Source organism: Serinus canaria, chromosome 5, assembly GCF_022539315.1.
Source record: "Serinus canaria isolate serCan28SL12 chromosome 5, serCan2020, whole genome shotgun sequence".
Lineage (NCBI taxonomy): Eukaryota > Metazoa > Chordata > Aves > Passeriformes > Fringillidae > Serinus > Serinus canaria.
The window spans coordinates 6,768,281-6,783,020 of record NC_066319.1 but is presented as its reverse complement, the minus strand read 5'-3'; the positions used below and the strand labels follow the sequence as shown (position 1 = coordinate 6,783,020).

General features: G+C 39.2%; 1 protein-coding gene across 12 annotated transcripts in view; it reads right to left on the bottom strand.

Annotated features, from left to right (window-relative positions):
* Window positions 1-14,740, bottom strand: part of PPFIBP2 (PPFIA binding protein 2) — a 97,274-nt gene that overhangs the window by 15,044 nt on the left and 67,490 nt on the right. For 10 of the 12 annotated variants that reach the window (XM_018921988.3, XM_018921986.3, XM_050974888.1 and 7 more), the window contains 9 exons: window positions 14,599-14,730; window positions 7,773-7,865; window positions 5,318-5,426; window positions 3,851-3,883; window positions 2,131-2,192; window positions 1,541-1,616; window positions 784-881; window positions 541-605; window positions 56-124 (listed from right to left, as the gene is read on the bottom strand). In XM_018921988.3, the coding sequence (XP_018777533.2) occupies window positions 56-124; window positions 541-605; window positions 784-881; window positions 1,541-1,616; window positions 2,131-2,192; window positions 3,851-3,883; window positions 5,318-5,426; window positions 7,773-7,865; window positions 14,599-14,730 (737 nt within the window). The remainder of the gene's footprint in view (window positions 1-55; window positions 125-540; window positions 606-783; window positions 882-1,540; window positions 1,617-2,130; window positions 2,193-3,850; window positions 3,884-5,317; window positions 5,427-7,772; window positions 7,866-14,598; window positions 14,731-14,740) is intronic. The other 2 variants (XM_018921992.3, XM_030240501.2) reach the window with 1 other exon arrangement.

Genomic DNA, 14,740 nt, shown 5'->3' with positions numbered 1-14,740 from the left:
CGGATTTTAGAAAAGGAAATTGTTTCACATTTTGGTGAAAGTTACTTATTCTTACCTATTTGTGACTTCTAAAGATTCTTCCTGCTGAGAGGTTAAATTACTTGAAGGTACTGGAATGCTTCCACTTTAAATAGAAATAAATTTATATATAAATATATCAAAATACGATCTATAAACATAAAAATATAAATATATTTATATAAATAAATATAAACACAAATATATATAGCAAAATATAATAGACTATACAGTATATATATTTTCATAGGTATCTTTATATGTGTATTAGATTTATAATATAATATAAATATATTCATACAGTAAAAATCTATATTATATAAATATAAAATATATAATATATAAAAGTGATGAATTATTCCTATAATTTAAACCATCTAAGCATTGCAAACCTCTATGAAAAGCACAGTTTTCACAAGTGCCCCAAACTGCAGCAAAGCCAAAAACAGTCAAGAGAAGATGCCAATAGCTGAACAGTCTAAATATTACAATTTAGCACCACAGGTGAAAGAAAGGTCTTGCCTGATTTCCATGGCTTTGTGTGGCACTGGAGGGAGCACAGCTGGTGACAATTCTCCTGCAGAGGCCTGGGTAAGACACAAGAGTTTCAAGCCTGTAGCTTTGTTGTCTTCTGCTGAATCTACTGTGCCCATACCAAGGAATACAAAAATTCTGCCAGGGCTGAACCCTCACCCACATTACTGCAGAGAAACCAACAGCAAAGAATCATCTCTGCAGCAGAACCTGCTTGTAGAACATCTGTACCTCTGTTTTCAGTAATTCCCCTTGAGAGTTATTCAGAAGATTCCACTTCCTTAAAGTTGCCTCAAGCTCCTCTTCACTGCCACCAGAGACAGGAGAGCCTGAAAGCATTAGAGAGTAGAAAGGGAGAGAAACAGGCAAAGTTTGCTCTCTGCCACAGCTCAAGAATCCAGAGCATCATGGCTTGCTCCTTCCTTTTTTTTATTTATTTATTAACGAATGTTCAGAAAGAGATTTGCTCTCATACTCTATTTTGTGTGTTAAATACATTCACACTCATTCCCTATTTTTGCGTGTTAAACACAAGCTTCCATTCTGCCATGCAAGGCCTAAAAATATTGTTATTGCTTGTTAATGTGATGGTGTGCATGGAACAAAACTGTCCTTTCAGAGGGTCGGGTATCCCAGATTCAATTCAGTGCTGAAAATTATGGTGGCAACTTGAAATGAGATTGTCCTAAAACCCACTCCACTTCCTACACTGTACATGAGAAATGGGACACAGATATTTTTTTTTCCCCTCAGATTTTGAAGTTAAATACAGAGAACTGTGTGCAGCAAAGCAATGTAGGTTTTCAGTTTTCCCTTCCAAACAAAACTTGTCTTGTCAGCTGTCCCTCAGTGGAAGGGAAATGGGTTCTCCCTCTCTGGGATCATTTTATGCTGTGAAACATGGCCGGTGGTCACAGGTCATAATGGTCACAGGAAACACCGCAAAAACTAAATATAAAAGCAGGATATTATTCCCAATCCATTTTACCATGAGCTGCAATCATGATGTCCTTTACCCTCCTGTACTGGCTTAGCAGTAGTGTCAGCTCCTCTATCCGACGGTCCTGTGGAAAACATTAAATAAATTAAATTACATTTTAAATCCTTCATTTTCAACTGCAGAAACACCGTACTACATCTCTGATTTTAATGAAAACAGGCTCAGTCCTTCACATGCTTTGTCAGGAATGTTATTTGCCTTTGTACACAATATTTGCTGGACAATGTGAAATTATAGTTGTAGGGAAACCAGAGGAGTTTGAATTGCAGCTTTTTTTGAGAAATAAATGTTATGAGCGACATTAATGTTCTCCAGAACTAATGCTTCCCCGTCTGGATTCCCTGCTTGCTAAAGGAAGTTTTAGGGATGCATATTATTGTCTATGTGATCATATATGGGTGTGCCACCATCCAGAAAAATCCCATGGCTTGATTTGTCACCACAAAAATGACAGTCTCCTGAAGAACGAACCCCCTTTCTCATTTAGTCCTTACAGGAAGTGTGTTATTTGGAACATTTCAGAGATTCAAAACCATAATTTCATTCTTAACAGAATAGAGCAAGGATTATTTTCTCACCTTTTCTTCATTTGCAGCCAATAACGTCTCCATTCCTATCTTCAACCTCTGAACTTCTTGGTCTGAAAATGTTTTAAAATGTTGTAAGAGAAATAAGACTTGTTCTGTTTACTGTAAATAGATGTTTTGTGATACTTTCCCTTTGTTCTTACTAATAACCAAAACCATGTCAGTGGCATGGCCAGTGCACTACTAAACTACATTTAGTGCAGATTTTTTCAGAAGCTGAACTATAAAAAGTACTGCACAACACAAACATCCTGGTTTTGCTTACAAAAGACTACATAACACTATGTTAAACTATGAAAGTCAAGCAATGGAAAATAAAAGAAACACTGAAGCTCATTTTGCAAAAGATGAGAGTGTGTTTGCTGTTATATACTTAAGGAAATAACTTTAAAGTAGGATTGAAAATATAATCCACCTGAGAAATGGCTAAATATCCATGAACTTGGGAATGAAAAATAACAAAAAACTGGTTTGATAAAAGGAAATTCTGTAAAATGTTATTTACTTAAATGTTTCAGTATGGGCAACTTGGTTTAAATCTACATGATGATCTAATGGAGAATTTCCTCACACACAATTTAGTGATAGAGGCTATCCAGTAATGTTAAAATCAAGTCAATTAAAACACCCTCTCTGAAACTGATGAGGTTGTTAATCACATCCTAACTTTGCTGAACCAAGTCTCTCATTTTTCTCTACACAATAGTGCCAGCAAACCTTCCTGAGTAAACCAAGTGTGATGGAGACAGAACCTGAAATAGTTCCTGTCTTGTAACTACCACCTGCAGTTATTCATGCTTTTTGACATTAAACCAGACACAACTGTCCCCAAAAAACCATGAAAACAGATATGGCAGCAGGCAGAAGGGAGAGAGGGGAAAGAAAATCAACGTTGCCAAGAGCATCTGTGAAAAAAGGTTTTACAAATGAAGGTTGAACACACAATGTCATAGCTAAACTATTTGAAAAAGCTGTAATTAGTTTTTATTGCAGGGATTCTGGAAAGTGCACACCTTGCAATGATTAAGTTTAAAACATGTACATGAACCTCACAGGTGTTTTCTCAAAGAAGAGACACAGGACATGCACAGGCACAGCCAAATCAAAAACTAAAGCCAGCAGGCAGTGGGCAAGCAATCGGGAGACTTTTTAAAAAAATCACAGTCTGACTAATTTCTCTTTATAAATATTAGACTTCAAAAAGGACTGGTGCCAAGGTAGATTTATGCACACTAAAGCAAATTTTACTTACAGTATTCATTATCATCATCAAGTATGGAGACATTTATTCAGCCATTTTTTTTTTTTAATTTAATGCAGTGATCTAAAAAATAAGAAAGCCTAAATCCTCCCCTACAAAGAGGAAGGGTTTCAATTGAAGATGTCTTTTCTGTTATTAAATGCGGTTTACATATGTGCAAATAAAAGGGGGCAATTGTTAAGTTTTGGCTCTGTTAACCTTGACAACATCCCTTTGAAGTCCAACAACTTGATTTGTGAACCTCTGACCTTTCTTTCTGCAGTGAAATCTCACTGAGCAGGGAAAGGAGCTGTCTGCTTGCTGCAAGCAGTGAAAGCAGTGTCTTGTATGTGTTACAATTAGACAGCCAAATCTAAACAAAGATGGAATTATTGCTGCAGGAGGCATCTGAGTTAACATTGGTGTGAAAGGAACAGTGAGATAAAGCCAAAAGGGAATTGCAAGGCTTACGTTTTTCTTTTAGCCTTCTCCTATAAACTTCCTCTACGATGGGAAGTGGTGAGGGTCAAGTAAAGTATGTAGAAAAAGCACATATTAGATCAATTTTGCAATTTAATTAGGATATGCATTCTAGCATACTACAAGTACATTCACATCATTTTTAACTTTATTTGAGAAGACCACCTAAAATTCTATTCAATCAGTAAATTTTGTTTGCTTGTTTTCAGAAGGAATGTTACTGTTTCCAGTCAAATTCAATCTAAGTGCTTTCCTTGAATGTAGCCCACGGATTTTGTACAGGGTTTGATTCTTCAGCCACTGGAATCAAGGACAGTTTCACCACACTTTTAGAAGCTGAACACTGCTGAGCTCTAGATTTACTGTCATACCACTATCTTTCTTTTGAAATACCCTAAATTATTCGGGAATCTCCCAGAAAATACATACTTCTATTAGTAGAAGGAGTCCTCTACCAAGCACTGCTGTTAGACAAACTAATTTTTTGGTTAGACATGCAGCTCTCTACATGCACAAGCTCTGCAGCTGAGTGAGATCACCACAAGGAGATGTTAATTCACTCTGTTGGAACGAACCAGAGGAGGTTCTTGGGAAATCCTGGGAAGGGGGAAGCACAGCACATGGAAATTCACATCCCAGCCAGGGCAGTCTTGGGAAGCCTCAGTTAACACCCACAGAAGCTGTTAGAGCACCAAAGCTGATGGCCTGTGCTAAACTGCACAAATACTCCTGCATGGCTGAGTGTTGGTGCTGCAGAGGAAAAAGGTCCCTAATTCCATATTCTCCTGGCCCAGCAGTTGGCAGGAGCCCCAGGGAGTGAATATTTCAGAGAGCTGTGGCACCACTCGTTGAGACCAAAGGCTAAACCAACAGGTTTGCGTGCCATTGACCTGTGTCAACAGAGACAAACAGAAACCTGCCATATCACAGAACCCTGAACCAGCCCAGGCTGGCAGGGACACCGAAAATGCAAACTTTCACAGGATAGGGAGCCTGAATGAGATACAGCCATGAAAGAAAGGAAGCAATGACTCTTTTAGGATGTTTGGACATTGAAACATTAGGCTTAGCTACTACTGTGACCTTTTTTTTTCCTTGTAAACCAGAAACTGTAAGGATTTTTCAAAGAAATTTTCAAGGTATACCTGGAAAATAAATTCCCACTGAACTGCAATGAGTCTTTACAAATTATAAATAAAACACCACCAGAAGAAGTTTCAGGGTCCTGAGGACACTTACTTCAATTTGTGCTGCCTCTAGACTGGAATGAATTTCACACATTAAATGCCTCTACTCTACCAGAACACAGAATGAATTGACATTGCTGTTCCTCTCTTAATAAATTTTAAGTCCATTCTTGCATTTCTTTGTATCGCTTTGCAATCCTGTGCCAAGCTGCTACCAAAGCAAACTTAAAGTAAGGTTCTGGATTTTTAATTTTGTTTCCCTTCCTCTTACCTCTTTCTGCCACTTCAGTGTACGAGGAGGTCCTGGAGAGCTGACTTTGCAAGCGTTCTATCTCTGCATCTTTGAGAGCCAGCTGCTCCTGGAGCTGGGCTATCTCAGCCTGCAAAAGAGCACAGCAAAGCCAGAATAACTTCCCCACCCACTGTCTGTGAGTCATTCCCAGGAACGAGGAGATGTCTGAGGGAGGCTGTGGTTGAAGTCAGTTACCAGCTCAGGATATTTCACAAACACCAGGACAACTACACATATTTATGCTGCTATTGCTATTAGAGAAGCTCATTTTTCCCCATGCAATTAGCTCTTGGAGAAGGCAGACTAACATTTCCAAGGATTTATGTAGGTAAGGAAACTCTGGAAAGCTCTCAATGCTACAAAGTTGGTCGCATAATAACAACAATAATAATAATGACTATTATAGGGAACTCAAACATTGGATGAAGACCTCTAAAAGATATAAAAGGATTTTTAAACAGATACTGATGTTTTAATTTTTTTTATTATTATTTATTTTTAATCCTAGTTACTACTTATTAGTATAACTGAGAATCTATTAATACTGATCCTTCTCTGCAAGATAACAAAACTGTTTTTCCTCAAAAGAGCAAATAGGGTAGAAGGAAAGCACAGCCTGGAAAACCACCACACACATGCAATAGAATATCATTTACATTTACTGGAGATTTAGGGCTGCCACCTGATTTGGATAGAAAATCCCACATGAAAAAGCTCAACAAGACAGAGGGAGAAGAATTCTGTGATTGTTCAGCTTGAAATGCTGCGATTCTAATCTGGTTTTTGTATTGATGAGGGAAAAAAAGGGGTAGGGGAAAAGGGAAGAAAAAAGCAAAGAGAAAGGACAAACCACCCCCCCCCCGCCCCCATGAATGTGACCACTTTCTCAAAATAAAATAAAGCAGGAAAGCACCAAACAACGTTATCCAAACAGGGAGAAACACAGATTAACACACAAACTTATTTTCACCAGGAAGCAAGCAGATGGATTGCAGGTTAACGTCACTGCTCTGCCTAAAATTCCACGTGGAATAGAAGAATCTGCCTTGTTGCATCTCTGAAGGGCTCCTACACTTCCCACTGACTAATATGCTTTTTATATCCAGCCATGGATTTATTCCAATTTCTCATCTAAGAAGCTGGAACAACAGGAAGGCAAAAGCTTGCAGACATCTTAATACCAGAGCTGGATTTGCCTCCCCTGGTCTACTCAACCTCAGAGCTCTTTCAAAGGCTCTCTTTTCCTTAATATCTAATTCCTGTCATCTCTGATTATTTCTCTGCTTCCTTTCTCTTTCCTTGTACTTTTTTTCCCTTCCAGTCCTGGGGCACCTTCTCTCTCCCTCAGTGGGTTTTATGATTCTTCTTTCCTATTTTCTTTCTGCTCCTACTTTTTCCATAATTTCTGTCTTGGCAGCTGGCCACACACTGCTTGAGAAAATATTTTCCCAAAGGCTGTTCATCTCTACCACGTCAGAGAAAACATTTTCATGGACTGAAGAACTATTATCTTAATGAGAAAAAAGACATGACAGCAACATTCTGTTATTCATCCTAGAATTCTCAAAAGAAAGAAATGCTAATACAAATAATAGCTGTTTGTCATGTCTGGATCAAGCTATCAAGCATTAAATAGAAAATTCAGTTTAATAATTTGAAATGTTTCTCCAGGATTCAATCACAAGTCAAGAGTCAGTCATTCATATCAACAGGGATTGTTACACAAATGAAAGGAGATGTGATTACAGCACAAGAAGGAAAAATTGTATGGTGCTTTTTAGTCCAGTGGAAAAGGGCTAAAAATTCAAACTAGAAATAAGAGTGAGAATGTTCCACTAGAAAAATTAATTTCTGGGGAAAATGATTAAATTTTCTTTAATGTCAAGTTTCTCCAGATTATGATCCAACAGCTTTGCAGGACTTAAGGTCAACAAAAGTGTAAGGCAGCCGTGCAGTGTGCTATACACAAAGTCAAAGCAGATGATCTAATGGTGCTTAATGTCTGTGAAAACAAATTCCATAGTAAGCAAACACCCAACAAACTTTGCAAGCCTCTTCAGGAAAGTATATCCCACAGAGGCTTGCCACCATTACACAAATCAAGGCTGGGAAGCCTTCAAAGAGGCCTTTACTCTGAGCAGCTCTTTGCAAGGCAAAATGCCTTTTGTGGTTCCCTAAAATAAGAATTGCAAGAAGTACAATTTCTTGCAATTTACAATTGCAAGAAGTACAATGGAGGGAGCAAAAGGCACAAAGAAAGCTACACCACCTTCAAACCCAGATATTTATTCCAAAGATGGTTAAAGAAAACTTGTCTTCATGGCTACCCTGCACAAGGTAAATGTCAGAAAAGTAAATATTGATGAGAAAGGGAACATATTACTTCCCAGCTAGGAGATGCCTATCATTAGAAAATGCCAGAGATTGTGCTTACTTTAGTTGCTTTCAATTTCCACTCATACTGATTTCTTTCATTTTCCAGTTCTTCCACTTTAATCTTGAGGTGTCTGAGCTCCTGTAACAAACCCTGCAGAGGAAGAAGGAAATTAAGGGCAAGGTTTTTCTGGCAGATATTAATTTTTCACAGGCCTGAATTACAGATCATGCATGAATCACACAGTATTCAACGTTGAACTGCCACACTAAAAACTGTGACCTGCTCTAAGAAGCTGTCCCTTAAATGTCCCTTTTCCCATTCCTTGATAGAATTGTATCTTACTCATTCTAAAGGACAATATTATTAGAACCTTGATGGAGCTCTAACAAGACAAAAAATGTCTTAAAAAGAACTGAGGAAAGGAACAGTTTGGAGGAGTAACCCAATTCTGGACTCCTGTGCAGTACACATACATTAAGCACCACACTAAAATCTTGGATTACATTAAGATTTATTTGGAATGACTCCTAGATTTCACTCAGATTATTTCTCCAACCTAAAGCCTGTAGTTCTAATAGTCCATTAAGCAGCTCTGCACAAAAACAAGCCCAGAAACAACAGCACTATTTTCAAAATATGTGTAAACACACAGAATAGTTATTTTTATAATATAAACCTATGAGAGAAATTACTGGAAAACTCCCTCACAATACAAGAAGACTACTTATGAGTTTGGGGCATGCAAATTTTAACCAAAGAAATGTGGCAACAACCTGATTTGAAATCAAGTATTAAAATGCTTTTTTCTAGGCATACCAGTATCATTCCACCTTCAGTGATATGAAGCCGTTTATGCAAAGTAACGTTTGTTTTGCCATGTGACACATTTTTCATCAAATACAACCAGGATTTGTTATGTAAATTCTGGTACCTGCTAATGGCAGGGAATAAAGAAAACCATGATGGATTTGGTATTTTAAAAGTACCAACAGATTATTTTTATTATGGCTCCTTTAATGAGAAAAAGAAAGGGTACATGTCAGAGAGTCTTAGCTGAGATTATTTGATACCTGTGTTAAGCTTTTAAGATATCCAGGAATTAAGAATCTGTGTTCAGAGGACTGGTTAGGCCGCACCATCAAGCACAGCTGGGGTGGCATCATCATAAGGAAAAGCAGCAAACTACAAACCATGCCAGCATGCTGCACAAAATCAGACAAATCTCAACCCCTAAATCCAAAAAAACCCACACCATACCAGCACTGCAGACTTACAAGTGGAATGGAAACTGTGAAAAATCTGAAAGGGGTGATTGGGTTTTACAGATTTCTGTGCTTTAGAAGACAGCCATCAATGGTGACCAAATTTGTCCCAGTAATTGCGGCAGAGAGTCTGGGGTGAGATTTTTTTTTTCTCTCATCATTTTTATGGCACTCTCAATCTTTGCTAATGAAAGCCACAAAGATTAATGCCAAAACATTCCCAAGGCAGCTCTGGTTAGTGGAATTTAGTTTCTGCAAGAGGGAGAAGAGGCAATACAGAGGCTTCTGCCAAGGGGAGCTTCTCGTACTTCACACCGAGAGCAATTCTTCTGGCCCAGGGGCTCTACTGATCTTGCACCACATTGAGGACCATTAGGGGTCAAGTCTGCTTTCCTATCTTGAGACTTTCTTTCTTGGATCCTACTATTAATTTCCAGCTGCAGTCTACACATCTGCTCCTGTAGGTCACTGATCAGGTTCACTACTGACTGAAAACAGGGGAGGGAAGGGAAAAAACAAAGACAAAAAAAAATACAGGTGAGAAAAAAAATTATGCAAAGAATATGTTTCTACAGTTGCAGCACAAAGAACATCAAAGGCAAACTAAAAAAAGACAGATTATGTGTTTCCTTTCTGATAAAGTAGATGTCAATGAATATAAACCTGGAATATTGCACAAAGCCACAGTTTACATGGAACAGAATCTACATTCCAGACTAATTCATGATTCTGACTCTGAAGTTAAGATCAGAAACTTTTTTTGGAAAGTTTCACAGTCATGTGAGGGATCATTTGGAACATATTTTAATATGCTGGCTCAGAGGTACACTTTTGCTGAAATGGGACTTGATTGCATTCATTTACCCTTCCAAATCATCCAGTAGGAAGAAAGTGCAAACTTCTCAGCTGGGGCCATAGCCTGCTCTTCCATAATTTATACACAAAATTCACCAGCAAAGTAATTCCATTTCCAGGTCTAGCACGAGGCAGAAAAAACTCCATTACCTCTCCGTGTATCTGGGCAGGATCTGGAGGTGGAGGAGGAGTTAAGCAACAGATGCAGGAGAAATCAGGAGCATAACACAGAAGAAAAAGCAATTATTTGGAAGTGCACCAGTTTGCTGGTCAGCTTCTTGGATTTGTGTGTATCAGTGATACACACACCAAAAAATCCAGCTTAGAAAGCAAACCAAAGTCAAGTATGAAAATCTATATGATATTTCACCTAAATTCCCCAACTGTGTAGCAAATAGCTCTGAATATTTTTTCAGGTTTTATGAGTCTGAAGTGCCTTTCTCTTAGCTTTCATGGACACTAATAACATAAGTTTTGTGCTTTCTCAATCTTCTCAGGTGGAACTAATTTGAGGAGCTTAATCCATCTTCCAAAGGAGAGAAAAAGATTTTGTTGGACAGAACAACAGATGATGTGGCAAATAATTTTTTTATTATTTTCTTCATTAGAGTTGCCAACAATTCTCCTGTAACCTCAACTCTGCAGTAAAATAAGGAGTCAGAGCTAGGCAACAGCAAGGACAGGGCAGTAACAGCATCCACAGTCAACTTTAAACATTCACAAAGATTCACATAACTCATACAAAAGAGTCTCACACATTTGAGTATTTCCTAGCTCACTGTTTAAGATGAAATTCAGAAAAGCCATTACATACATTTTCCTTTATACATACTATGCCCAATCAGGATCATAATATCTGATGCTTATCCTCTTTCACCCAGCAAACCTTTAATGGACATAAATGAGGATTAGGTTTGTTTATTTTTTTTTTTTTAACCATCCTCTCCACAATCAGGTACCTCCCAGAGCAGCACCAGCCGGGGATGGGACTGGCAGGACACAAAAATCCATCTCCCTCACTTTCTTTTAGCACCAGGGCTTGGTCTGTGCCCCTCTTTGGCAAGAGCTCTGTCAGCCCACACCAGGCTCTGGATGGAGAGGGGCAGCTCCAACAGGATGTTCAGATTTTTGGGCACAAACTGGCAGCTGCTCTGCTTGTGGCGCCATGGGGGCATCCAGAAACACTTCTGCTGCTGCCTTGCAATTCTCTCTTTTGCCTTAGCATTTAAAAAGGGAAAGGGGAAGCATCCACAGACCCCACAGGGCCAACCTGACAGCACAGAGATGGCAGAAACCTGTTGCCACATTTCTCCTCACAGAGAAAAGCAAGGCACAATTCTTCACAAAGATTTCTGAGATTCACATTCTCTGAACCTCAGAGAAAGAGAAAACACAATTCTTATCACTTACTGTACCAGTGTTGTACCAAAGTAGAATGCAATCTAGAGATTGTTTATCCAAAGTGAAGATCTTTCATTTCCTCAGGGTCAGCTCTGTGTGTGTCAGCTGACAGCCACAAGATTCAGTACAGTGTGAGCAGTTGTGTGCTCACTGAATGCTTAACAGATTCAGTTTAGATAAAATGTATATAGAATAGTATAATAAAGTAATTAATTAACCTTCTAATATCCACAGAGTCCTCCTCATCATTCTCTCCCCTTCGTCAGAGTCGCCTTTGATTTACAATAGAAACCCTTATCCCAGGGGAACTCCAGCTGGTGACTTTGCCATTGTTTCCAGTTTCAAGGTAGAACAGGCCTTTTTGAGGTCCTTTCCCTGAATGAACATTCATTAACACTAACTACAACACCTTGATTCAGGTGAGGCAGCACACCAGACTCCCCAGAGGGAGTCAGTGCCTCACTGACTCAGGTTTCTTTGGAATTGCAAGTAGCTTTGCGCTAGATATTTTATTCAGAAGCTGGAAGAGCCACAAAATACTTGCCAGCAGCTTAGAGCCAAACCCACAAACTTATCCCATGCTACAAAAGGAAGAAGCAGAAGAGACAGAAAGTCTCTTTTGTCCATGTTCAGGTAGAGCAGACATCTGGGCAGCCATAAATCTTATCACAATGCTGCTTCCTCATACCTTGCTACATTAAGAAAAACACATTTTCAAAATTTCTGAGGCTTCTCAGGTAAGAGAAAAGCCACACAATTCCTTCAGAGGAGAGTCCAGAAACCTTCACAGCATCACTGTCAAAAGCAGGACTTTATTTCTCAGAAAGGGAATTAAAGTGACAAAGTCAGGAGTGAGACAGTCCATGTACAAGTAGATATTCTCCTGGCCCATCTGTAATATATATAAATAAATGGCACTTTATATTTAGTATGTACTTTTGAAGGGCCAGAGACAAGTGGCATTCAGTGTGAAATCAATACCTGTGAGAGGAGGGTAGATATGCTTGATGAACTCTATGCAGCTCACTAAAACCAAACCTAAATGACAGCTGCACAAGATAAAGTGAAACCAATCTTACACATTAAAACTCACACACATTTAGAAGGATCTCTTAATTTGCTTTCTTTCCTCCTGGCCCAACCAGAAAAATAATTCTATAGATAAATTCTAAGTGACTGGAAACAGCTGCTGTGAAATAAGCCGACAAAATTAGAATTAGAGAGAAAACATGGTTCAGCTGAATGATCCTGCAATGCCACATTTAATTTAAAACTTTTAAAGCCCCATTATTATATTTAGAAATAGCAGGGTCAGCCATGAAGTATCTGAACAAGCAATTTAAAATTATTTAACTACTGAATGCCAAAACCAAGAGCAAACTACAGGTAGACTGTTTGTTTGTGTCAAAGTGGTTTCTTCATTAAAAAGATGTAGTTGGGCAGTAGAGGCAAAGAGTTCAGGAAAACAGTCAAAATATTACCAAATTTAAGCAGCTGCAATCTAATAATGTAAAGAACATTAATAAATTTCATTCTGATGTTTGAAATCATGTCTGTATTGAAAAATTAGTATAATTTACAGGAAAAGGAGCAGAAATAGGGTTAAAGCATTAGAATTCAACTAAGCAACTAATTTGACTGAAAGCAACTCATGATAAATGGGATTAATGCTTATTCAGGAGAATCTGAAATAAATACACAACTCAACAAGCAAACCAAAAATGCTGTTTGTTTCCCACACCTTTCCTTACTTTGCACACACAAAGGTTTGCAACTTTCAACATGCCAGAAACCTAATCACACTTTGGGGTAGTAAATAATTCAGGCCACACTCAACACAAGGATTCTCAACTTTTCCATCAGATTAGAATCCTTTTTTCCATCTCAGCAGGAAAGTGTCCTATCACTTTGCACCACCACCAAGGCATCCAGGCTGCTAAAGCTCAACTTTCCCACCCAAGGGGGCACACACCTCACTGCAGCAGCAGCAGCAGAATTGCACAGCTCACAGGACAAGACCTCCCAGGCACTCAAAAATCCCGTCCATAAAAATGCACCCAAAATCTTTGCTGCTTTCCAAGAGCCAGGCTGGCCCTGCAATAATTTAGGCAACCTCAGCTCTGTATTCCTCACTCATGGGAGGCACTGGGAGCAGGCTGCCATCTGTAGCCATCAGGTGCTGCTCAGACCTGCTCAGATTTTCAGGTAGCTTGAGAGCACTCAGGCCCCCTCTGTACACAAGGCACTGGCAATTATGTCTGAAAGAGCATGAGAAGGGCCACAGGTGGTAAAAACAGCAGCTGGTGCCTCTCTGGCTTGCAAGCTCTGCCAGAAATTGCTCTCTTTATGTTATCTTTGAATCTCTAAAGAAAGCTTCAGAGAATAAATAAGTTGAAAGCAAACACACCCCAAATGAGCTACATCACTGCAGGCAAAGTACTGATGCATAGTTATCAAGTTATCACCTATTCCACTAGCAGAGCTATGGAGAGCAAACAGTTCCTAATGCTTCCTGGATTTCAAATCCTCCTAAGTCAATATGGAACAAATATTTTTTTTTTTTTTCCCCAGTCAGCAATGTATAAATCTCAGACTCAGCAATCCTCCCTTTCCAGGCAGTCCTCTCCTGCTAGCTGGTCCCCTTACAGGACCACTGAGTAGAGCAACACATTTGTTTGAATTTTTCTCTTCCATGACTGCTTTCCTTCCCAGCTCCAACCTGCTGCTCACCACCATGATGTGGATGTTGCTCAGATGAATTCTCTGTTTCATACTCTCTTTCTTAACCAATACAGCAAAACACAAAGCTCCTTTGATGTCCAGAGCTCTCCACATCTGAAAGGGAGTAAGGGCTGAATTTGCCTCCAGCCCGTGATATTTTTTTTGTACAATTTATTATGTAGCCACAAGGGGAAAGACACATTTGAGGCAAATGCCCTCCCCCAAGTGCCACAAATACATTAGAATCCCCGATCTCAGTGCTTGTGGCATTCCTGACACTGCTGAGCTGACAGTCTTTTCTGCCACAAAAATGAGGGAAGAGTTCTGGAAGGCCTGGCAAAGCCATGTCAGTGCAGCTCCCAGGGAAAGGAAAGGGTTAAGCGAACACTCACTGCAATAAATGTTTCTGGAAGGGACTCTGCCTTGATGAAAGCCAAACAGCAACCTCTGAAGTATAATGAGAGAGAGGAAAAGAAACTGCATCCCGAAAATGCATAATCCTGAATTCATAGGGTCAGTGAAACGGGCTGTGCTGCAGGCATGGGAAATCCCAATCCCTGCTGATTTCAGCCCAAAAGCTCAGGTGTGTGACAACACACTACAGACATGGAAAAAAATTAAAATGACTAACGAAAAAAACTCACCTCAGCTTTGTTCTGTTTCTCTTCATATTCACTCTGCTCCTTTTCCATACCAACCAGCTTAATCTTCAGGTCTGAAACTTCAGCCATCAGATCTAATTTCTGAGTCTCGAGCGATGTGCGACTTAGCAGCTCCTGAAAGCAA